This window comes from Diceros bicornis, chromosome 21 (genome assembly GCF_020826845.1).
Source record: "Diceros bicornis minor isolate mBicDic1 chromosome 21, mDicBic1.mat.cur, whole genome shotgun sequence".
Taxonomy (NCBI): Eukaryota; Metazoa; Chordata; class Mammalia; order Perissodactyla; family Rhinocerotidae; genus Diceros; species Diceros bicornis.
In genome coordinates, this window is record NC_080760.1 from 13,889,304 (window position 1) to 13,914,976 (window position 25,673).

The 25,673-nt window shown below is 38.3% G+C and overlaps 1 protein-coding gene across 6 annotated transcripts in view; it reads left to right on the forward strand.

The window, feature by feature from the left end:
• Positions 1-25,673, forward strand: part of ESRP1 (epithelial splicing regulatory protein 1) — a 62,774-nt gene that overhangs the window by 26,442 nt on the left and 10,659 nt on the right. For 2 of the 6 annotated variants that reach the window (XM_058564625.1, XM_058564621.1), the window contains exons 11-14: positions 5,744-5,962; positions 8,161-8,359; positions 11,836-12,004; positions 22,810-22,960. In XM_058564625.1, the coding sequence (XP_058420608.1) occupies positions 5,744-5,962; positions 8,161-8,359; positions 11,836-12,004; positions 22,810-22,960 (738 nt within the window). Of the gene's footprint in view, positions 1-5,743; positions 5,963-8,160; positions 8,360-11,154; positions 11,806-11,835; positions 12,005-22,809; positions 22,961-25,673 lie in introns of those variants that run through there. The other 4 variants (XM_058564622.1, XM_058564623.1, XM_058564619.1 and 1 more) reach the window with 3 other exon arrangements.

Consider the following 25,673-nt stretch of genomic DNA (forward strand, 5'->3'; position numbering starts at 1 on the left):
AATCTCCACGTATTTGTGGCTTTTCTGATTTTCTTCATATAGTTGATTTCTAGTTTCATACCATTGTGTTCAGAAAAGATGCTTGGCATTATTTCAGTCTTCTTAAATTTCTGGAGACTTGTTTTGTGGCCTAATATGTGATCAATCCTGGAGACTGTTCCATGTGCATTTGAAAAGAACATGTATTGTTCAGTTTTTGTATGGAATGTTCTGTATAAAACTGCTAGGTCCATCTGTTCTAGTGTGTCATTTAAGGCCAGTGTTTCCTTATTGATCTTCTGTTTGGATGATCTATCCATTGGTGTAAGTGGAGTGTTAAAAGTCTGCTACTATGATTGTGTTACTGTCTATTTCTCTTTTTATGTCTGTTAATAATTGCTTTATATATTTAGGTGTTCTTTTTTTTTTTTTTTTTTTTTTTTTGTGAGGAGATCAGCCCTGAGCTAACATCCGCCAATCCTCCTCTTTTTTTTTGCTGAGGAAGACGGCCCTGGGCTAACATCGGTGCCCATCTTCCTCCACTTTATATGGGACGCCGCCACAGCATGGCTTACCAAGCAGTGCGTCGGTACGCGCCCGGGATCCAAACCAGCGAGCCCCGGGGCGCCGCAGCGGAGCGCGCGCACCTAACCGCTTGCGCCACCGGGCCGGCCTCTAGGTGTTCTTACGTTGGGTGCATAAATATTTATAAGTGTTATATCCTCTTATTGGATTGTTCCCTTGATCATTATGTAATGCCCTTCTTTGTCTTTTTTTACAGTTTTTGTTTTAAAGTCTATTTTGTCTGATATGAGTATTGTTACCCCAGCTTTCTTTTCATTGCCATTTGTGTGGAGTATCTTTTTCCATCCCTTCGCTTTCAGTTTGTGAGTGTCTTTAGGTCTGAAGTGTGTCTCTTGTATGCAGCATATATATGGGTCTTGTTTTTTTTATCTAGTCAGCCACCCTATGCCTTTTAATTGGAGCATTTAGTCCATTGACTTTTAAAGTAGCTATTGATAAGTACATACTTATTGCCATTTTTTAACTTTTTTTTTTTTTTTTTTTTTTTTTTTTTTTTTTTTTTGGTGAGGAGATCAGCCCTGAGCTAACATCCGCCAATTCTCCTCTTTTTTTGCTGAGGAAGACGGCCCTGGGCTAACATCTGTGCCTATCTTCCTCCACTTTATATGGGACGCCGCCACAGCATGGCTTACCAAGCAGTGCGTTGGTGCGCGCCCGGGATCCGAACCAGCGAACCCCGGGCCGCCGCAGCGGAGCGCGCGCACTTAACCGCTTGCGCCACCGGGCCGGCCCCTTAACTTTTTTTTCTTGGTGTGTTAATAGTCTTTGTCTGTTCCTTTCTTCTTCTGTTGCTTTCTTCCCTTGTGGTTTGATGGCTTTCTATAGTATTATGTTTGGGTTCCTTTCTCTTAGTTTTTTGTGTATTTATTATAGGTTTCTGGTTTGTGATTACCATGGGGTCCATATACAGTAACCTACGTATATAGGAATCTATATTAAGTTGATGGTCTCTTTAGTTTGACCTCTGTCTGAAAGCTCTACTCTTTAACTCACCTCCTCCCACATTTTATGTTTTTGATATCATATCTAACCTCTTTTTTGTGCATTTGTATCCATTACCCTCTTATTATGGAAATGGATAATTTTTCCTATTTGTGTTCTTCTCTTTTGCCCTTAAATAAGTCCCTTTAGCATTTCTTGTACTACTGGTTTCTTGATGACAAACTCCTTTCTTTAAGTTTTGCTTGTCTGGGAAACTTTTTATCTCTCCTTCCGTTTGAATGATAACCTTGCTGGGTAGAGTATTCTTGGCTGTAGGTTTTTTCCTTATAGCAGTTTAAATATATTGTGCCACTCTCTTCTAGCCTGTAAGGTTTCTCCTGAGAAGTCCGCTGACAGCCTTATAGGGTTTCTCTTGTATGTAACTTGTCTCTCTCTCTTGTGGCTTTTAGGCTTCTCTCTTTATCTTTAATTCTGGACATTTTAATTATGATGTGTCTTGGTGTGGGCCTCTTTGGGTTTATTTTGGTTGGGGCTCTCTGTGCTTCCTGTACCTGGATGTCTGCTTCCTTCCTTAGGTTAGGGAAGTTTTCATCTATTATTTCTTGAAATAGATTCTCTGCCCCTTTGTCTCACTCTTCTCCTTCTGGAACACCTATAACACCAATGTTAGTGTGCTTGATGTTGTCCCAGAGGTCCCTTAGACTGTCCTCACTCTTTTTAATTCTTTTCTCTTTTACCTGTTCAGCTTGGGTGATTTCTTCTAGTCCTTCGTCCAGCTCGCAGATCCGTTCTTCTGTATCCTCTACTCTGCTTTTGAGTCCCTGTAGCGAATTTTTCATTTCCAGTATCGTATTCTTTATTTCTGATTGGTTCTTTTTTATATCTTCCATTTCTTTGTTGACATTGTCACTGAGTTCATCCATTCTTCTCCCAAGATCAATGAGCATCCTTAACACTCTTTGTTTGAACTCTCTGTTGGGTAGGTTTCTCACTTCTGTTTCACTTTTCTTGGGTTTTGTCCTGTTCCCCCACTTGGAACGTATGCCTTTGCCTCCTCATTTTGCCTCTTTCCCTGTGCTTGTGTCTATGTATTAGGTAGGTCAGTTATGTCTCCTGATCTTGGAGAGGTGACCTTATATAAGTGATGCCTTATGAGGCCCAGCTGTGTGCTTCCCTCAGTTCTCAATGTTCCAGTAGTGACCCCTATGTGGGCTACATGTGTCCTTCTGTTGTGGCATGGTTGCTCTCCCTGTAGGTGCCCAGGGAGGCTGAGCTATGCCCCGGCCAGCTGTTGTAATGCTCAGCTGCTTGTAGTTATTGTGGGCCCTTCAGTCTCTTTATCAGGTGTGGGGAGCCCCAGCACAGTCGGCTGCATGTTCTAGTAGCACATTTGTGTTGCAGTATTTCTTTTAAGTGAGTAGGCCCCCAGTGTGGCAGGTTGTTAGGCTCAGGGCCTTACAATTGCTATAAGCCTCCAGCATTTAGGTCTCTTGTCAGCTCTCTGAGGATTGCAGCTGTGTGGGGCTGGCCTGAGGCACAGGAGCACCCAATTGTTTCAGGCTTTGGAAGGTGGGGCAAACCCCCTATGTGGGTCTTTGAGAAGCACAAGTCTTCTGCATCTGACAAGCCTCACCACCCACAGGTCCACATACACAATCAACACAGTCCTGCCCCCTGTGCACGCCCCGACCACCTGAAGTGGACCCAGTCTCTCCAAGTCAGGAGCCACACATACCCACACACTCCACCACCGCCCCACACTCTCCGCCCACACCTTGCACACACCCTGCCCCACAGAGGTGGACCCACTCACCAGGCTGTGGAGAATCCAGGCAGCTCAGTTAGCAGGCCCACAAGTTGCCCGAGGGCTTGTTGTTGGGTGATGCCAGTCCCTAGGGTGGGCTGCCTGCCCTGGCTGAGCTGGATTAAATCGGTGCTCTAGTGGGTGGGACAGACCCTGGGCTAGCAGGCCCCAGGGAGAACTCCAATGGCGTCTGCCAGTATCTTTGTCAGCATACCCACACCAGGCCACAACAGTGGCCACCGCCAATGTCCCAGTCCCTGGAGAGGTCTCACCTTTCACCAAGATGCACTCAGAGCCTATCAGGTGAGTGTCTTTCCACCAAAGCACTGTGCACCTTTCTTTCTGGTGATTTTTTTAGGTTGCTTTTTGAAATGGGTGAATTTGTGTGTGGGCCCTTTAAGAGCCAGTTTTAATTTCTTTGTGAACCAGCTTTTCTGGGGGTACTCCCCGATGTTTTAGTAGCAGACAAAGTCAGATATTATGTCAGTTGTCTCGATTGTGCTGGGTCCACAAAATGCCTACAGTGAGAGCGCTCCCCGGCTCAGGGCCCCGCTCCTCCACGGAGGGCTGTGGACCTGTGGGCTGCTCCCTAGTGGCGTTGAAGCTGGCGGCTTGTGCAGGTGGTGTTTTTTCTCTCCAAAAGGGAATTTCTGCCTCTTCCACCTCAATTAGGATTGTCGTTGTTGCAGGGGTTCCTCTTATCCAGTTTTCAGTTCTCTCTTGGGTAATTTTTCCCCGAGTAGTTGTAAATTGGCTGTGTCCATGGGAGGAGGTGAGTTCAGAGTCTGCCTACCCCGCCATCTTGACTTCTCCTCCTGACTATTCTTCTTGACTCACCAGCTAAACATTCTTCTTCAAGAGTCAGTCGTACTTCCTTAGTAATTGAGGTCATGTTGACTGCTTTGCTCTTCTCACTTATTCTACTTGGGTCCCATGGTAGAACAGTCACTTCCATGATTCCTTTGGTCTTTTTTTTGCAAGCAATTAGAACACTGACTCTACTATTATTTCTGTGAGTTCATAAAACTATTTCGTCTAGCATCTGCAAACCCCATTGTTTTGTTCATATGGAGATTTAAAATAATTGCCCAAAGTTAAAAAGAACTTTTTACTTTCTAGGATACAAAATGATTTTTTTTTTTTTTTTTTGTGAGGAGGACTAGCCCTGAGCTAATATCCAATGCCAATCCTCCTCTTTTTTGCTGAGGAAGACTGGCCCTGGGCTAACATCCGTGCCCATCTTCCCCTACTTTATATGGACGCTGCCACAGTGTGGCTCAACAAGCAGTGCATCGATGTGAGCCCAGGATCCGAAACGGAGAACCCCAGGCTGCCGCAGCAGAGCGCACGCACTTAACCGCTTGCGCCACCAGGCCAGCCCCCAAAATGATTTTTATATCTAGAATAAATACAGGTGAAATTTTGTTATGCATTCTATTGTATTGATGCTCTTGAACCCTAAACACTGAATATACTTGCAGTTTAAACAATTCTGTACCTTGGTGAAAATGAGTATCATAAATTCTGTATCTCTAAAATATGCTTAAGGATTCAAACTTTACATACATCTGTCCCAAACTAGAGGGGGAACAAAGGAGATTTTATATCTTTAATTGGAAGAACAGTTTTTCTGGAAATCATGGCCTAGAATGGACCATAGGCTCTGCACTGTCTTCTTTTCATTACTAGCAACTATTTCGTTCAATAACTATTCAGCTATAACTATTGCTTACCCGCTATTTGGCAGGTACTGTAAGGTGCCTGACCATTTCCTGTCCTGAGTTTGTCTATACCACATTTCTATTCATGTTCATCCCCTAACGTTTGTGCTGTGTGTGGAGTGTCTGTATAATTTTTAAAGGTCTTATCTCTTTGTCATGAAATTTCTTTGTGTTGCATTTGTTCTTTGATTTTTGTCACCTTTTATTTAGATAGCAACTGGACAGGGTGTGAGTGAGGAAATTAGGGCAAATTTGGGGGGGGGGCGCATTCGATTCTTCTGTATTTTCAGTTCATGGGCTGCAGTGGTAAGTTGTTCAGAAAACCTAAGGATGCAACACATGGTGTTTGCACAGGGACCTCCTAGTAGTATGAGCTAGGAGGCATGTTCTAAATTGAGACAAAGGTAGACAAGAACTTTGTAATATGAGTTTTGCCTGGCAGTAATCCTTTCCCCAAAATGTACCTGACCTCTCATCCATTCTCTTTCCTGGGTGAAAAGCATGAATCCCTTTCTCCTTGAGTGCTTCTAAACTTTAATATGCTTATGAATCACCTGGGGATCTTGTTAAAATGCAGATTCACATGTACTAGGTCTGGGGTGGAGCTGAGGTCATACATTTCTACCAGGCTCCCCAGTGATGCCGGTGCTGGTCTGCAGAGAGCACTGGAGGAGCAAGGCTCTAAATCACTTCTGTTTTTCTTTGAGAACAGGTGCTGAACCGATTCTCCTCGGCCCCTCTCATTCCACTTCCAACCCCTCCCATTATTCCAGTACTACCTCAGCAATTTGTGCCTCCTACAAATGTTAGAGACTGTATACGCCTTCGAGGTCTTCCCTATGCGGCCACAATTGAGGATATCCTGGACTTTCTAGGGGAGTTTTCTACAGACATTCGAACTCACGGGGTTCACATGGTATTGAATCACCAGGTAAGAAAGTCGCTTATTGGAAAACTGATTTGCTTATTCTTATTATCAGAGACACCCCCAATAGAAAAGTACAAATGTTCATCAGTATAGTAAGTCTTCAAGGAAAGCTTTAACTATAAATGCAATAGGTCTTTAAGATGAGCTCCAGAAAGAATGCTATCATTGTTCTGGTAATTGAAATTCAGCTGTGATTCTGTCATCACATATGTCCATCAAATTGTCAATAGCATCAGGTGGGAGACAAATACATACATTATCTAATACAACATTATATATAGTAATAATAACAAATAGTCTAATACAACATTTTATTGTTGCAACTACTGAACTCTGTAACTCGGCTATTGTAATGTGAAAGCAATCATAGGCAATATATAAACCAGTGAGTATGTCTGTGTTCCAGAGTGTTTTGTATCCATAGACTGTTTAGAAATGGCTTACTTTATTTCATATATATATATGTTAGACATCAAATTACATTCAGGAGAGTACCAATTCAATAAGGACTTGTATCTGCAGCACCTAGAACACAATGTGATCATAACAGGCATTCAAATGTATTAATGAATTATCGTTGAGAAGCCTCTATCAAAATCTAACCAAATTACTATGGTATGCAAGTATATATTCTAGGCATATTAATAGTAGTTCCTAGCTTGATGTCTCTTGATTTTGGTTAAATAAAATTAATCATATTAGTTGCTGGGCAGTTTCCCAATATTTTGTGCTATCACAGGCAGGACAGAATTCTGAAAATCTATAAACCAAATAGTTCTAACTAAAATTTTAGAACTCTTTATTAAAAGCAAAGTTGTATTAATTTTTGAAAATAAGATGTTTTCTGAGCATTATGGGTTGAATATAGGTTTGTATTAGAAATACAAGGGGTCAAGGAATCAGAAAACATCCTGAGCCCCTGCTTGGTTTTCCCCACCAGTATATGCGCATTGTAACTCTTATATTAATACTTTTATCTGACAGGTACCCTCTCAGCCATGCTTCACTGGTGGGAGTCTTTTTGAATAAAATTCCCCACAATTCAGCATCACCAAGGAATTGTTTGGTTTCTCTTTGAGTCACCATTTCTAATAACCTAGCGGCTATTATTACTCTTTGATTAACAACAGTAGACAGATTTGCCTCTCATTGACCCACATGGCCTGTTGACCTATTGTGATTGCACTTGGGAGAAATGCTTCTTTGATGATGGACAAGCTCTTAGCTGCCTCAAAGATGTTAGGTTTCCATCTTGGACTGGGTTCCCCTGGTATCCCTAATTTCACTGGTATGGTAACTCTTATGGTAACTTGCATGGTAATAATTTGCACTAAATAGTCTCTTAGAGACTTTTAAAGAAATCCATATTTCTTTAAAGAAGAAGTATTAAAGCTGGTTATGTCTTTTTCTCCCTTATAAAATGTCTATGTTAAATAAAACTAAGGCATTCTGGTTCTGTAGAACAGAAATCTACCAGCTTGGTTTTAAATAGGGGATTTTTAGCAAGCTATTGGTAATAGAGGAAATGACTATAAACACCTGTTTGACCAAGGTTTAAGATGGAGATGCAAGGGAAGAGGTGAGAGAAGGGCTTCCAAGCAAGGCTGATGATACAGCTCTCACCAACTTTCACTGTGCTTTGCAACTCCCAATTCCTTATCCCCCTTCCCTATGCCGAAGCCAGGTCCCAACCTAGCCTGCAGGGAGTAGGGAAAGGGATGTTGCAGATTAGTGATAGACAGAACTGAGAGCCAAAAAAAGAACACTGGTTTGTTCAGTTCCACGCAGGAGGATACAGAAAGCTCTAATACTGGTTCTGTTACTAGCTTTTCTCAATCAAATAAGATTTAATTGGATTTTTCAGAAAGGAAAAACCTATTATACAATCCTATACTTTGAAACCACAGTCACAAGGAGACCCTTTCAAAACCCCATAAATCTGATACTAATTAATAGAAAACCAAAAAGGATCACTTTCAGCTATGAGCTCTCAAAACTGTTTCTTCAAGGTTTTGTGGGCCATTCTGGTGATTAGATGATGAAATGCAAGTCAGATTTCAGTAGATCACACTGTCACCCAGATTCTGTGGCTAAACGGTCTGTACTATGGGTGATTGTCACTTTGCGTGTTTTGTAAGCAACCATTTCCTTGTTGAAGGAGACAGTCTCCTTTTGTTTTTATTCTTCCCCCACACGCTCAGGGCCGCCCATCAGGAGATGCCTTTATCCAGATGAAGTCTGCCGACAGAGCATTTATGGCTGCACAGAAGTGTCATAAAAAAACCATGAAGGACAGATATGTTGAAGTCTTTCAGTGTTCAGCTGAGGAGATGAACTTTGTGTTAATGGGGGGCACTTTAAATCGAAATGGCTTATCCCCACCGCCATGTAAGTTACCATGTAAGTTTTTCTTGGGTCTTGGCGCTATTCTACGCTATATGCTGGTAGGTGCTTAAGCCGCTTTCACACCTTTCTGTGTCCCTGGTTCTTTCTGAGGCAGGCAACGCGGTTACGGTTACATAAGGCTTTCCCATCTGAAATCGGTAGTATCTGGTAATCATTTAAGACCTTGGTTGTGGACACCCATAATTAGAGATGCTACAAATACCTCCTTTCAAATTATATTCTTGCTTTTCCAGTGATAAGCACTTGATTTCTGAAGCTTAGTGTGCTCAAGATAAGCACTGACTCTGGGAGGCAGTAGATATTTGGCTATGTAGATATTTTAATACGCATTTAAAGGTAAAATAAGTATGGCTGGATCCTTTGTTTTTCTGTAACACATTTAGGTTTTTTTTAGAAGGGTGATTTGATGCCCATTTTACATTTTTAATTTTTTGAGGATTAAGTATTTTTTGGAAAGGATAACCTGGGGTGCATTTCTCTTGCTCTCCAGGATATCTGGAATGAGCAAGTTAGTAAAAAAATACAAATGCGTAAATAAATTAGCCAAAGTTTCCATTGGATCGCAGGATCAGTGCTTAATTTCAAGCCATGCTCTTGCTCATTGGCACATAGGTGGAATCCTGTTCAGAGGAATAAGCCCTTTAGTTTGGTTAGTGACTAAGGAACATTTGGGGATCTGATGTTAACACTTGAATATTCCTGATGCAGTTTTCACTTTTGAAATAAGACATACCTTGTCAGGAGGCATGTTGGGTATGTTTAAAGAATGTAGCACCTGGAATACAGTCCAAAGATAACTGAGAAAGTAAATTGGATTATGTACTTGATTCCAAGAAAATGGGGAGTGTTAGGACATCACTTTCTAGTAAAGAGAGATCTTTAATAAACTGATAAACCTTTATTTGATAAAGCATTATTTGTAGAACATTCGGTGGGGCTTAATCCTTTTTTTCCCTTGGAATTTCTAAATGCTAATATTCCATGTATTTGCTGCTTGCTGTTGGTGAATATCTAAGAGTTGATCACTAATGAGTATCAAGTTTTGCAAATTAATGATTGGGCTTAAGTGGATATCTTAAAGTAATTTTAGTCATATGTATTCTGACCATAAAACACTGATAATGTCAGTAACTTTTACAATTTCCTTTAGTGATAATCTATCAAGCATTGTGAGATAAGGGAATTCTCCATCACCTGTAACCTAAAGTCTTCTGCTGGGATAGCCTTTTACTTCTTTCTCTTCCTGGTGGAAAACTGGTCATTATAGACTTTCTTCATAAGACTTTAATTTCTGGGGACTGGCCCGGTGGTGCAAGTGGTTAAGGGCGTGTGCTATGCTGCAGTGGCCCGGGATTCGCCGGTTCGGATCCCGGGGCGCACCGACACACTGCTTGTCAGGCCATGCTGTGGTGGTGTCCCATATAAAGTGCAGGAAGATGGGCACAGATGTTAGCCCAGGGCCAGTCTTCCTCAGCAAAAAGAGGAGGATTGGCAGATGTTAGCTCAGGGCTGATCTTCCTCACACACACACACAAAAAAAGACTTTAATTTCTTCCTCTTTGCTCTCACAAGCCCTAAAATAATAGAAAAAATTTTAAATGCATTTTTCCACATAAAAATAAATTTCTGTATATTTTAATACTTTCCAAAAATTTTAACTAAAATTTGACCACTTGTTATTTTAGTGGAAGAGTTAACTCATTTTTTTTAAAAAAATCAATTCCAATTTATACATGCTAATATTATGCCCTATTCTACCGGACTTTCTTTCCTGCCAACTCACTTGAGGTGATTGCCTATTTATACAGCAACCAAAAAACTTACAGAAAGTGCATGTGTTTGAACTAATCTCAAGGACTAAAGCAATTAAAATAATGATTGGTTATTCCCCACTGAGGAATTTCTTGTTAAATTTGGGAAAGAAATGCTGCTAAAGTCTCATGTTTTGAAGTTTTAACCTTTAATGTGTTTATTGAAATTTTAACTTTTTCAAACAGTTAAACATTTTAAGGTCAACTCCATTTTTCTACTCTATGAATATACACATCTGATTCTCTTCTAGCAATACAAGAATAGCTGTCCTTTCATTTGAGGAATACTCAAATCTGAGCAGCCTAATCTGTTTAGTTATCAAAAATTTCTTCTTCATTTTGAGGCAGAACAGATGTCTGTCTTAGTTGTATGAAGCACTGTCATATAATGAATTGCTTGATAGTTTTGAAAGCAGGATATAGGCACAGGCTTTATAATTTTCTATATGACTTAGGAGCCTCAAATTGTCATTTTCCCTTTTGTGGACTCGTTAAGGCCAAGGATCATAATTTAAAAATTTATCTACATTAGGTATCTAACATGTAGCACAGTTTTGGGTGAGTATGAAGGAGGCGCCCAAAAGTGGAATATAAGGTCAATATGTTGGACTTTGGTGTACGTACCCACATTCAGCTGACTCTCTTACTCAACTCCACAGACGTGTAGAAACTCATAAGAAGAGCAAAAGACAATAGAGATTTTCATGTGAATAGTTATCCTTTGGTCCCCTGCTATTTGCAAAATATGTTAGGTAGTTCTAGGTGTGAAAATTAAAGTCAGGGACCCCAAATTCAGGCAACCTCTCAGTTATCTCTTCTGTTGGAAGCAGATGGCTTGATAGTTGTGTTCATCCCACATGTTAAAGCTGGTGACCAGCAACTGGTCTGACTTAAGTGAATTACTGGGCCTGGAAGATGTTGAGTAACCAGAAGACAAAGGAATTTCATCTTTTCTATTTTCTTTTTAATCGGAGTCAGCTTTTTATCAGATGACTCTCAAGAAGACTTGTGCATATATTCAGGATTATTTCCCAGGTTAGATTTTTTTTTTCCCCCCACAGTTCTGAATATGTAGATTAGCTTCAAAGCCCATCTTCTGGGTTGCCTTTAGGTGAAAATAATGCAGAGTTAATCTCCTTATAGGTCAGTTTACTTTGGTGCAATTTATGCTTTGGCATAATACATGGTACTGACAAATAGTGTTTTATAACCTTTTCGTCTTACGTTGTGCTATGGAGTAGATAGGAAGATGGAATAGCAGCATAGCTCTCAAAAAACAAAAAAAAACCCCACAGCTTTTAGTTTCAAGTTATACTAAATGTCAGTATAACCCTTTCTTTCTTCAAAGGGTTAGTTTAACTGGCACTCAGGAGTGGAAAAAAAAATCATATGTCATGAAACGATTGAGAAGACTTGAAAGTCTACTTGATATTGGTTTTTCCAAATTTCAGACTAAGAACGGTTCTTTAGGTTGATGGAGTGTGAGATATGAGATTAGTTCTAGATGTTATCTAATCAAAAGGAAGTCACTTGAGATGGTATAATGACCTGGTCTTTCTTTAAAATGTATATATGCAATGCTGACCTTATGGCTTTAGTGCTAGCACATGTGCCAGCTGTTACAAATGTGTCTCAAAGTCTCTCTCTCTGCTTATTTAGGCCTGTCTCCTCCCTCCTACACATTTCCAGCTCCTGCAGCAGTTATTCCTACCGAAGCTGCCATTTATCAGCCCTCTGTGCTTTTGAATCCACGAGCACTGCAACCCTCCACAGCGTACTACCCAGCGGGCACTCAGCTCTTCATGAACTACACAGCGTACTATCCTAGGTGAGGCTCTGATGGAAGTGGAAATGAGGGACAGAAACAAAAGACTCCTTTGATAGCCAGTGCCTGAGTTTACAAAAGAATATTGTGTGCCACATTGAAGGTTAGCATGGCAGGCAACAGATTCTGGTCATATCTCTGACCAAGTTGTTTCAAGACAAACTGAAATAAATTTATTTTTTAACCATGTAGTATTGACAGCATGATCTTTTAATTACCTATGTATATAACTTTCCTTTTTTCCTTCTATCTTAGGGCCATTAGTGAGTAGCACAATAATCACTGTAATGGGGTGGAGTATCATGTGACTGAATTATAAAAACGGAAAAATACATAATGAGAACAATTCTATTTTTAAGTAGCATGAATTCATATGTCAAACCACAATCAATAAAAACTGTTGTTTTAAGGTCGGTGCCGTGGCCTAGTGGTTAAGTGTGCGTGCTCCGCTACTGGCGGCCCGGGTTCGGATCCCAGATGCGCACCAGCGCACCACTTCTCCGGCCATGCTGAGACCACGTCCCACATACAGCAACTAGAGGGATGTGCAACGATGACATGCAACTATCTACTGGGGATTTGGGTGGGAGGGGGGAAAGGAGGAGGATTGTTAATAGATGTTAGCTCAGGGCCAGTCTTCCTCAGCAAAAAGAGGATGATTAGCATGGATGTTAGCTCAGGGCTGATCTTCCTCACAAAAAAAGAAAAAAAACTTGTTTTAAATTTTACAAGGGTTGTATTCTTTCCCCTCTAAATCTTTACTAACAAGTCCAGAATGAGATTATTCAGTACTTTCTTAGAATCAACATATTTTCAATCTGATTCTTTTTAGTTGTGCTCAATTTCTGGGAGGCAGCAGGGCATAATGGAGAGAAAGTTGTCAGTCTAGAAGTTGGGAGACCTGAGTTTTAGTTTCATCTCTTCTTCTAACTGGGGCAAGTCACTTACCCTTTCTGGTTCTTATAAAATGATGGGCTTGGCCAAGTTTTTGGAGTCTTTCTAGGTCTGAAGGCCTGTGATTCTAACTTGGATATATAATGACCTCTCATCCTCAATTTTCTTTTCAAAGAAATTTTTAAACTTTATTTAGCCAGTAACCAGTTCACTTTATTAAAATAAGGTTTTACTTTGGCACAAGCAATGTTGCTCAAAATTTTTAAAATTATACAAGGCCTTGTATTTTCTTCTCAAGGTATTTAGACCAAATATTTTGAGTACATCCACCAATATGTAAGTGAAGTTTTTGATAAGTGGCTGGAACTAACCTATCTGATCCCTGCAGTTGCTGTGTCACGTTGTTATTTGCTTCCCTCTCCATCTATAATTTTCCACTAGGGAGCAAGAACTTTGGACTCACAGCAATGAAGTTTGTAGCCACTGTTAATTACATTTGTTTATTTTTTTTAGGAATTTTTAAAACATTGATTAATGCTATTGAAAATATTCTTTATTCTACTGGGGAGGAAGAATAGGGAGAAAGCCGTAAGTATCATCAGCTGGCCATTTTTGAAGCTTTGAAAAGGCTCAGGAGCATGAGTAATTTGTTCATGGTTGAGTATCATGTCAGGCATTTAGCCCAGTCCCAATCTGTCACCTTCTCTGGACCCTGTGACAATCACTTGCTGCCAGTGGGCTCTGGCTATAGGAAAGATCTTCATCCACCTTTCTTACACCATCAGAATGTCAGGAATGGAATGCACTGTGCCACTGGAAGCCTGGTGCAAGTAATACATTTGCAGAGTATCCAATTCCACCATTGACTTGCTATCTGGACACTGTTAAAAGAAGGGATCTCTTAGAAATAGTTTCCCTTCACTGTGAGATGGGAACTCGAGTCTTGAATCGAAGCCCCAAAGGCAGGAGGAACTGACATTTATGGTTTAATAATTCCTGTAATTTTGGGCTTCTGACATTAGGTTAATTTTTTTGTGCTAGTAGTTTTAAAGTTTGTAACGCCCTCATTGTTAAGTCTAGGAGTATGGACGAGTACAGTGAGTCAAGTCAGACTGCCATTTTACACACCTGCAAGTCCAGAAGTAACCGCTGTGAGCAGTTTGGTAACATGCGCATGTGTGTGCTCCTGAAGAGTGTGGCAGACTTAACATGTACTGCCCACTTGTTCTTTTTTCTTTCTTTTTTCTTTTTTTAAACTTGCCAGTATGTCATTGATTTCTTGCCTAAGGAATATTTATATATTTACCTCATTCTTGTAACTTCCACATGATGTCCCACGAGTGCAAATACATCATAACTTAACAATTCCTTTACTTTTAGACATCTAATTTCATTTTTCTCTGTTAAAAAAAGTTCATATTGATCTTTTTTTTTTTTTTTTCTTTTTTGTGAGGAAGATCAGCCCTGAGCTAACATCCATGCTCATCTTCCTCCACTTTATATGGGACGCCACCACAGCATGGCTTGCCAAGCGGTGCATCGGTGCGCACCTGGGTTCCCAACCGGCGAACCCTGGGCCGCTGCAGCGGAGCTCGCGCACTTAACTGCTTGCGCCACTGGGCCAGCCCCCTCATATTGATCTTTAAATACTTATATTTCCGTAGGACAATTTCACAGAAGTGGAGTTTTTGAATCAAAGGTCATGTGCATTATATTTAAATTAATGCTTCTGAATAACCCCTAATATTTCATTATTTTAATTTACATTTTCCTAATTCTAGTGAAATTACCCACACAAATGCATGAAAGTGTTCAAACTTGGCGGTATGCTGTTAGTTATACTGCAAAATCTGGGATAATTTGAAAAGCAAATTCCAAAAACAATAAAAATATTTTACATTTTTGGCAGAACACTGTTAATTTCTAACCTCACATGACTATAAGGCATTCAAGGCTATTGGAAAACGGTTACGTAAATGTTGAAGTATATTTTGGCCTATTCTATGATAAGTAGGAAAGTCTGAGATAGCATACTTGAGGCTAATAAAGGGTATTAAATCGGAAGCTCTGGAGTTTCTCTTTTTAAATTAAAAATGTTTTAATTCCCTCCATTTTTAAATTGAATGTGTCAGGTTGACTTCACATTAATGCAATGTGTTCACTACTTTAAAACATCAAGATGTTAATGTATTTTGCAGATTTCTAAAAGCATGTCCTTCAAAAAAAGTGATTGGTTTTAACTGTTTTTAACTTTCAATTTAACTGAGCAAACTGTTATTTCGTACCTCTGTGTGTGACACATTGGGAATGTTAAGTTTAATAAAACATGGACCCTTTCTGGTACCAAGTAGGTGACAGAATCCTCTCTGCAAAGCCAGTGACTTTGAAGGGCTCCAGCTAGAGGGCATTTGTCCCTCTTTTATTTCCTCTAACATGGTATATTGAGAAATGTGGAGATAAACTCTATCATGGGCATTGCTCCAAGAATATGCTATTTTTCATCATTAAGGATTTGGGCTACTTGAGGAACATTTTAAGGAGAAAACGTGAACCAAAGAATTGCTTTTCGTTTGTTATTAAATGAGTTTTTAGCAGTCTAAATGTGTCGCTGTGACAATAGCATCTTGACGAGCAAGTGAAATTAAAGCACATGTTCCTCAAGTGGGTCTGTTTTCTCTGCTTATGAACATTTTTTTCCTTTCCCTTCTTGGATGAAGGTTTCAGTTACCCAGTATCCCAGAGCTTAGCCCAGGTCACAAAAGAATTAGAAGGGGCTCTCTGTTCATGCCCAGCTGCTCATCACTCAAAACTTGGTTATATCATGCCTTTCCTTTCCCATTACATAAAGCCCTACCTTTTATTCTGACCTCTCATTTTTCTTAGAAAAGAATATTCTCCTTTGCATCAGAGTTGTAGCACAGGTGAGAAACATGCTGATTCTTCAGTTAAATGTCGTCTAATTTAAGGAAAGATGTACTAACATTAGTCTTGTGTGCATCCCCTTGCCTTTTGTAGGACACTAGAAATAATAAGTATCATATCACCTTGAACCAAAAAAGAAGGCAAGGGATATTTGACTTTCTTCATGAGTGATGCTTCATTTGCATGCCTATGTGAAAAGTTTACAGTGGGGGGAAATTTTTTTTCTTTCTTAGGATAACCATTTCTTGTAAAATCAGCTTATTTCTACCTAAGCAGTGAATATGTATATTTAGTAATATTGAGGCCTTCTGCAACGTTTGGTTTGTTGTATAATGTTATTGTATTCTATTCTGGAATTCTTTGCACTTGAACCAAAAGACTACCAAGCCTCTGAGAGATGCCTGCGTTTCTTATTTTGAACATTTTGCTTTCTTGTTCAAGTTTACTTTTTTTATTTGCATTTTTTGAGATAAGTATAGATTCACACGCAGTTGTAGCAAAATGGTACAGAGAGATCCCTTATACACATTGCCTAGTTTCTCCCAATAGTAACATTTATCAACCAGTTTACTTTCTAATTTGCTTGTTGAAAGTTTTCTAATAGGATCAAGAAGAAAGATAAAATATATCTGTAGTATTGGGTTCTATTTTTCTTTTTTTACAACTTAAATATTTAGTGCCACAAATGCAAACTGGAATTCAGCATACAATGAAATACTAGATATTGTAATAATGCAATATCAAGCATTATATAATTGTAATATTGTAATAATGGAGAAGTGTCAGATAATTTTTGTTGGTGGGAGTAATTATAACTCAGTTTTTTTCAGTTTGGATGACATTTCTAAATGATGTAAGCAAGAAGATCTGCTGCAGGCAATTCAGTCTCTATTGTCAGTCAGTGACAATTCAGTATAGCTTTCGTAGAAGAAATAGTCACTTGCTAGTCTAAAGACCTTATTCATATAATGAGCAGTTCTAGAAATTAAATATTAAATATGCTTAAAATTCTTTTTAGCATTGCAGAAAATTATCATGTGCAGCAAACCTCAAGGAAAAGCAATTTAATCACCCAAAACACCTTATAAGATTGTTTTCAATTTATGTTTGTTTTTCTAAGGATTTTTTTCCTTACAAAATTGGGATCTTATTATATGTTATTTTCAAGCATAATTTGAAATCTGTATTGTAGAAATTTGCAAACAAACATAAGTTGAGGGAGTATCTATTACCCGTTGTAACAATATCAATATTTTGCCAATCTTGTTTCATCTGTTTCCACTGTTTACCCCACTACACTCCTACCCCCAGAACATTTTAAAGCACAAAACCTGGAGATCATTTCTTTTACCTGCTACTATTTATGTGCCAAATATATCTTTAAATTAAGCACCTTTTTCTTAAAGCATTAATGATTTTAAAACAGGAGGACTTAATAAAACACATGCCAACCTTGGTAAACAAAATAACCCTATTTTGCCTCTATTGCCCTATTTAAACATTTCCTTGGTATCTCTCCAAGAGATTACAGTGAAGGAGGCCTAAAGGAATAATTGATATTTGACTATGAATTTTATTTAACAATGCAGATTAATGACTTTTGACTTTGATTTTCTGTACTGTATGTTATGTGGTCTTTTAAACTACCTCTTTTTTTTTTTTTTTTAATTTCACCAAAAGCAAAATGGCTTTATAAGGAAATATTTTCTATTTAAGTTCAAAATAATCACTAAACCATCTCTGGAAAGATAGCCAATAATACCCAAGAAGCAGGAACAGAGTTGCTTCTAGAGAGAGGTTCTGATTTGTCGGGGGTAGATGGTGTGATGAAGTCGTGCTACTTGCTCTATATTTGTACCTTCCCCTGTTGTGCTCTAGTCCTGTTAAAAAACAAGAAGAAAGTGCCTTTCAAAAACAGTGACCCAAAAATATCTTCAAAAGTAAATTTTGTGAATGTGCCCCTCCGGAAATTGTCCTCTCCTTTTACTTTGCCAAGGAGTGCAAAATGTCCATGGATCGCGTTGTGTTTTGCTTGCTTCTTCATCTAGATTTTTTTATCAAGCTATTACTTTTAAAAATGTCTTTTTTTCCTAAACATGTAAGAGGAGCACTTGTGTTGGTATTTTGTACTTTCAACTGAGCAACAAGATTACTTTCAAAATAATTTCTAGTATAGGATTCAGTTTTCAAATTAAAAATGGGGCTTTGTGGGGGCTATCTTTGTTTTGAGTAAGTAGTCTACTACATATTTGGAACATATTCTGATTACTGTAGTAGGGGGTTATATTTTATAATCTTTGACATAACCAGGAGTAAATTTAAGTTTAGTTACCAAACTATTTTGACGGTACATAAATTTGCTGACTATTTAGGTGAAATAGATCCTTGGAAGATTTCTTTATTTGTTTCAATGTGTTTTTATATTTGTTGGTTACTTAAACTTTCTCCAAGAGGTAAGTGCACATGCGCAGAGAAGCTTGTGTGGCCTTTAACAAGAACTAACAGAAATCCAGGGACATGTAGTAGTCAGTCCTTGGGCAGCTGCAGTATTAAATTCACAAAGAATGCTGAGAAGTTAACTTTGAGACTGTTGATTTCAGAGGAAAATTTAAAGTTCAAAAACTTCCTACATGAAAATTGACTCCAGCCTTTACACTTGCTAGGACTGAAACAGTATTTTTCCATTTACTTTCCAAGTATATGGTCTGTGTAACCCCTGGGGTTTTAGTGAATGTTAATACAAAGGCTCTGTGCAGCAATTTTACAAGGCATTGGAAATAGATTTCTTTCTTCCCGACTTCTCAGGGTGCTTCCTATGTTAATGTGTTATGACTCATCCAGAGGGGAGAATATAGTTCTCTAATCTTCTTTCACTTAACCCACTTCTCTAATAGAATAGGTAAGCTTTGATCCTCTCTTCTCTAGAGAAATATGACAAGTCCTCAAATTATGAATATGATAACATTGGGTTACCAGTGTTTAGTAATTTCTAATTATTAAATAAATGAAGGAAGGGTATCATGAACCTGGTTTTCGATAGAGTATGTATTATGAGTGTTCTGATATGGTAGGTATCCTGGCCCCTAGTATTTTCATTTATCTTTCCTTGTTTACAGAGAAGTTTGTCTGACTTATTAGGATGCATTGAATATTATAAAATTAGATGAGATAAATTAGGAGCTGGGAAAATATAGGATAGGAAGAAATGTTTGGATGGTCTGGCAAGAGAATCTTAGGCAATTAAATTAATGTTGGCATAATAGTGACGGCCTCTGAGCAGGTAGTCAGACAAAAAGGACACTTGAATTGCAAAACTCAAAACTTCAAAGGAGAGGAAGTCGTAACCTCTCAGTGAAATCTAGTTTTTCTCTACATTGGGTTTGAAAAAGTTTTTACCTAAATATGTCGAGAGAATATGGAGTGCTGCAGTAGAGGAAATTGTCAACAACTTTATAATCCTTTCACTCACGTGTTTCATTCAGCAGTTTCTTAACACGATCTCAGTGCAGCTTGCTGAAGGAGCCTCAGCTATATGTCTTCACAGCTGTGATGGTCAAGTGGTTTTCCAAGTGTAATCGTTTAGAAAAGCCACTCACATGCTATTTTCTGTTTCCCTTCATTTCCCCTCACCTCCCCTCAGTTCTTTGTTCAGGCAACTCCAACAGGGTTTCTTATCCAGCTCAAGTACAGTCTCCTGGTTAGTTTATGTGATGTGATACAATCCCTCCAACACTGTAGGACCTCTGGATTCAGTGTTATATTGACTTGCTCATTTGGCCCTAACCCTTTGGTTCCTTTGTAGTCCTATCAATTTTTGAACTTTTGTAGCTTTTGAGTAGAAGTTACATTATTGACATCATGTACGCATGAGACATTGATAAATACTGGGACGTGAGAATCTGAAACCTAACTAAAGATATAATAGAGGTAAGAACCCAAAACAGTGGCTAATGATTGAGCATAAAGATTAGGATGAGCTACTGATACAGTCTGGTTTTGATGGGCAGCTCTCATTCTCTTATTTGGAGTGTAGATAGAAAAATTCCTGCTTGAACTCCTTATCTTTCTCTACACCACTGCCATAAAGCAAATGCATGTAATTTTTATGTTATCCTTATTCTGTGGTGGCAGAAAAATCCATACATGCTTTGAAGCTATTCTTGTGTTTAAAGTTGTATGCCTTGTCCTATGACATACAGCACTCACTAACATTCCCTAAACTACATAGAATCTGAAAAGGGCTAGGATTTTCTGATAACTGAGTAATGTATTTCTCATGAAGAGCACTAAATATCTCAAACATTGACTGTAAATTGTTTAAAATGGAGAAATGCCATTTTAACAATATTATGTCATCTGTTTATGAACATGGGCTATCTTTCCATTTATTTAGATGATTATTTTAAACAATGGTTAGTAGTTTTCAGTGTACCAGTCTTGCTCTTAGGTTAAATTTTTCCTAAGTACTTTATTCTTTTGGATGCTATTGTGAATGGAATTGCTTTCTTAATTTCATTTTTGAGTTGTTCATTGTAGTGTATAGAAATGCGATTATTTTGTGTATTCACCTTGTATCTTGAAACTTGCTGAACTAGTTTATTAGTTCTAGTAGTTTTTTAGTAAATTCTGATTTTCTACATATAAGTGTACCTTGTCTCTATCCTATCATTTTTATTCTATAAATTATTTTTGCTGATTCTTATTTCAATAATCTGTGAAAGATCTTGGAATTTAGGTTGATAGAAAATTCTTATTCTCATGCCCTGTCAGGTAGATATACAGATTATTTAATTTTCCTTAAGATGCCTTATATACAGCAGGTAACCATAGCACAAAAAGTAAAGATGTGAATCCAATTTGTGTTGTGTTTGGGCTTCATCAGAATAGGTGCTACCTTATAGATGCTGAATGTAGTTGTCATTTATAACCTTAGATTTCTAGTTGGATAACTTTTATTTTGCTGCTATTTTGTCTTGGTTATATTTTGAAGGTACTAGACACTTAGATTTAATTTATAGGAGATCTTTATCAAAAGGAATAGAATATGCCAGGACAGAGTCGTGGAAGTAAGTCGTATGTATAATGTGGAAATTATCTGACTTTCATATCCAGTGTGGAAATTCTGAATAACTTGTAATGAAATACATGGAGAAGTCTTGATGGTCTTTGAGTATTAGAGTTAGTATCTATCAGGCGTTTTGTTTGTAGTTTGTTTGTTTTTTTCTGAGGAAGATTCACCTGAGCTAACATCCATTGACAATCTTCCTCTTTTTGTATGTGAGCCACCACCACAGCCTGGCAACTGACAGACAAGCGGTGTTCTATCAGGCATTTGACAGAGCAAATATGGGCTTTGAATGACTGATGGTTATATAGGGCAAAGCACTGAACTAGAAGTTGAGAAATCTGGATGGTTCTTCTGGTTTGGTGAAGAGCTTGCCTGGTTGTGTGACCTGTGGGAAATTGTTTAACCCTAAGTTTCTGTTTCCACTTCTGTAAAAATGAGGAGGTGTGGCTGAATGATGGCTCAAGTCCTAAAGTTCTGCATTCCCTCTGTCTCTTCTCTCAGAGCTGCACGTATATTGGCTTTTAGTCTCTAAATAGGCTCTCCTTAGAGAGAGTTGAAAAGTCTCTTCTAGTGACTCTAATATGTAAACAAGTTGAGGATCTCTGCTTTAGAGACCTAAAAGGTTAAGGGCAGCTTGATGTCAAGTAATATTTTCAGGCTCCCATATTTTAAAAATGTTAAAATAGAGTGATGGTTATGGATATAGCAAGAGTGAGGTAAATTATTGCATTTTTTGGTTTATGGAGTAATTTGATATGTTAAATCATTGAATCTGAAGAACAATTCAGTGAAACTGGGAAGGTGCTATCATCCCCATTTAGTAAATGATGAAATAGAAATCAGGGAAATTAAGTGACTTGCTCAGGGTTACTGTGCTAATAAAAAACAGAGTTTGGAACTAGATGCACATCTGGTACCATTCTATTAACCCATCAGTTAGGATTATGTAGGATAGATAATCTCAATGATTTTTAGTCCCTTCCATTATGTGTTTACTTGTCTTTGAAATGGAATAATTACCTACTTAGAAAAATTTATAAGGGTTAATAATCTAAGGCTGTGGGGGTTTTTTACTCTTCAAGCTAATGACTTCTTTAAAAAATTTCCGTGTGTGTATTTTCAATTATGGATATCTGGCCACCAATTATGGTGGAAAACAGATTGGGTGGGGGACAGGGTGAAACTAATTGAATCACATGGTAACCACTTGAGTTGCCACATAAAGAATAATTAGATATTCACTTGGCTTGTGCTCCTTGGAGGTAATTACTACAGATACACTAAGAGAACCCATGCATCAATTTCTCCTCAGTTTTAATGGTGATTGATTTAATTTGTTATGCATCCCTTCCAATTTACACCTCCCCTCCATTTTTTTTTCAGTCAGGTTGGAAGAAATAATTCATGAGCCCTATTATACTTTGCTGTATTATTGTGCTGTACACTTGCTATATATGTAGGTAGAACAGTCCATTCTTTGGAGCAATCAATTTGGATACTTTTGGTCTCTGTGGCTATGGTCCCTGTTAGTCTTTTGTATTCATGCCTTTTTATACCTTGGTATTCCTGATAACTAGCCAGTTAATCATCAATGAGCCGGGCTTTGGAAGTGGTGCTTTGTAGTTGAGTGACTGTGAAGGCTTAATTTTCTCCTTCTTCTCGCTTTAAGAATCTCAGAACTGGATCTTTGGGGAAGCCCTGCATTTAACTCTGCATTAACTCTTCTACCTTTCAACCTTTGGCTTTTGTGGAAATGTGGGACAGAACAGCTATGGTGTTCTTACCTGTCTTGGGAGAGGTAACTTTGAGAAGTCTAAGAAAGATCACGTTGAGAAAGTCTATTTCCTTAAGTAACTAATGTTTTTAGGGTAAATATTCAACATTGTCTATTTCTATTGGTTCACTGTGCTTTTTCTCCCTTTAGCCCCCCAGGTTCGCCCAATAGTCTTGGCTACTTCCCTACAGCTGCTAATCTTAGCGGTGTCCCTCCACAGCCTGGCACGGTGGTCAGAATGCAGGGCCTGGCCTACAATACTGGAGTTAAGGAAATTCTTAACTTCTTCCAAGGTTACCAGGTCAGTAGCTTGAAGAAGAAAAATACTCAGTGCCCGTGTTACTTAAGCTGATTTGCCTAAAGAATGCAGCCAGGAAAGAAACAGAATTTCTGAAACTCATGTGTGTACCTGTGCTAATAGATTTGCTTGTGGAGACAAAAAGAACCAGAGTGCAAGTCAGGGGGACTAGTGTGAGTGCTGGCTTCAGACTCCTCTCTTTGACAAGATTGGGGCTTTTCCATGCAATTTTAATTGTTTAATTGTTTCAACTTAATCTGTTGGTGCTTTTTTTTTTTTGAAAATTGGAGTACTTTGGGAAAGCTCTTGAGGGCACACAGCAAGTGTGGGTCTTTTCATCTAGAATACAATTGGCTAAGAAGGAGTTTTCCTCAAAGTCAAATTCTTGACTAACAAAAAAAGTACTTAAACAGGGGCTGGCCCGGTGGCACAAGCAGTTAGGTGTGTGCGCTCCACTGCGGTGGCGGCCCAGGGTTCACAGGTTCGGATTGCATTGCTTGTTAAGCCATGCTGTGGTGGCATCCCATATAAAGCAGAGGAAGATGGATACGGATGTTAGCTCAGGGCCAATCTTCCTCAAGAAAAAAGGGGAGGATTGGCATCAGATGTTAGCTCAGGGCTAGTCCTCCTCCCAAAAATAAAAAAAAAGTACTTAAACATGGAGCTTATGTTGGGTAGTTAAAAAGTAGTCAGCGGCCTCTCTGCCTAACCTGAAAAAAACAAAAGAGACTCAATGAATCTTTAGATGGTAACTCCTTCAAATGAACTCTAGGATATTCAGTGAGCCTTTTATGAAATGATCTGCTGTTAGTTCTCATGAAACTGGTACTTATTCTTCTCAGTTTTTTCTACCGCTGCCTGTGTCCATCAGTTAAGTTTTCTGACTTAAGCTAAAGAATGAGATGTTTCTTGGTAAGAGCTCTTTGTGAGCAAAATCTCCTCACTGCCATCTCATCTGAGCAGACACCTTTGCTTTCTCAGATCACGTAATTACCTAGAGCTTGAACTCCTTCTTTCCTGCATTGTCTAAAAATCAGTATCTTGCAGCAAAAATTCTTTCTTCTTGGAGCTGAACCTTGCTTGAGTCTTTAGAGTTGAGAAGCATTTATAGGCATAATCGTCAAATCCTAAAATAGCCTTTGAGCATTGACAGTACAGCCTTATAAGCGTTGTGCCTGCAGAGGCTGTTTCACTATCAGAATGGGTTTACAAGCTTGATATGCATGAATCATGGAGGATTGTCCATCTCAGCTAAAATTATCTCAGTGGGGATGCCCCAAACCTACCAAATTACCAAAATGGTCTTAAGGGCTCTTAACATACAAAGGATATTTTCTGACAAATGAAGAAAATCTATGACTGATAGTGAAAAAGTTATCTTTTGTCACTGCCTGGCTTAGCACATTCTCACCAAAAGTAAGATTTCTTTCCTAGATCAGTGGGTACTTTGCTCTTCCTAAACAATTATACTGCCTATTGAAAGCCCTTGCAGGGGTAAAAAAGTTACTTTCCAAACTTCATATCTGATTCATTAGATTATGAAAAGAATAGAGAATTTTACTGAAGGAAATGTTGCTTAATCTCATGGAGAAAACATTTGAGTTTTGTATTTTCCCCATTGTTTTCCAATTCTAGAAAGTACAAAGTTTTAGTTTTCAGTGGTCAGCTGAATTAATTTCTTTTTTGTTTTGACTAATCAACTTTTAAATTCACACTGAATAGAATTAAGCAGTTATACACACAAGTTGATTATGAGATTTGTCAGAATTCCTCTTATTATGAAGAGTATCGTGGCTGGCTTTTGTGGGTATTGATTCTACCACAAACAAGTAATAGCAGTTATTTCTAGATTTATGACTAAAAGATTGACATGCTTCAAAATTGAGATAAGCTGCTACAGACTGAAATTATTTTATCTTTCTAGTATCTTCTAGGGAATCAATTCAAGGTTGGAGTAGAGTCATCTGGTATAATCAGAAGCACAAAGATTGTGCAAAATTATTTACCCTCAAGGCATTTAGCCTTCATTTCTGAAGTACTTGGAATTTATGAACTGGATCAATGGATTAGGATTACATGAGAACCTCAGTTATCCAATTCTGTATATCAAATGTTCCAATGTCTGTCTTCAGTAATTTGAGTTTTAAGGTAGTTACAATGCATTAATTCAAAATCTTTTGTAGCTAACCCAATTTCCTATCACTTTTACATAAAAGCTCATATTTTCTACTGTCTTTAGGAGCTCATGCTTTCCTATTTATTTTTTTCTGTTCTGTGATTTTCTTAATAGCCGGTAGCTATGGGATTTCAGATTCTTTAGATATAGCTTTGTCATATGACAAAAATCAGTGGGTGACTTTTTTTAAAAATTGTGTTCTCTTAAGTTAATCTTTCCTACGGTGTATTTATCACTGTTACTGACCTACTGGGAGGTTTTCATTTGATTTCTGGTTATTTATGATTAATTTTACATAATTATATCATTTTACTTATATAATCAAGCAAATACTTGGTAATAATGGGTTGACTGAAATCTCTTGATGGTTTCTGATTGTGTCTTTTTAAGAATATCCGCATCTTGATGTAATGATGGCGTATGTCATTCTCTATAAACGTTATGTTTAAATACAATTTTTGGATGTATGTTTCCCCTACCCTCAGCAAAATTCTTTCCATAAAACGACTCAAACTTAATTTTTCCATACTTCATTTGGGG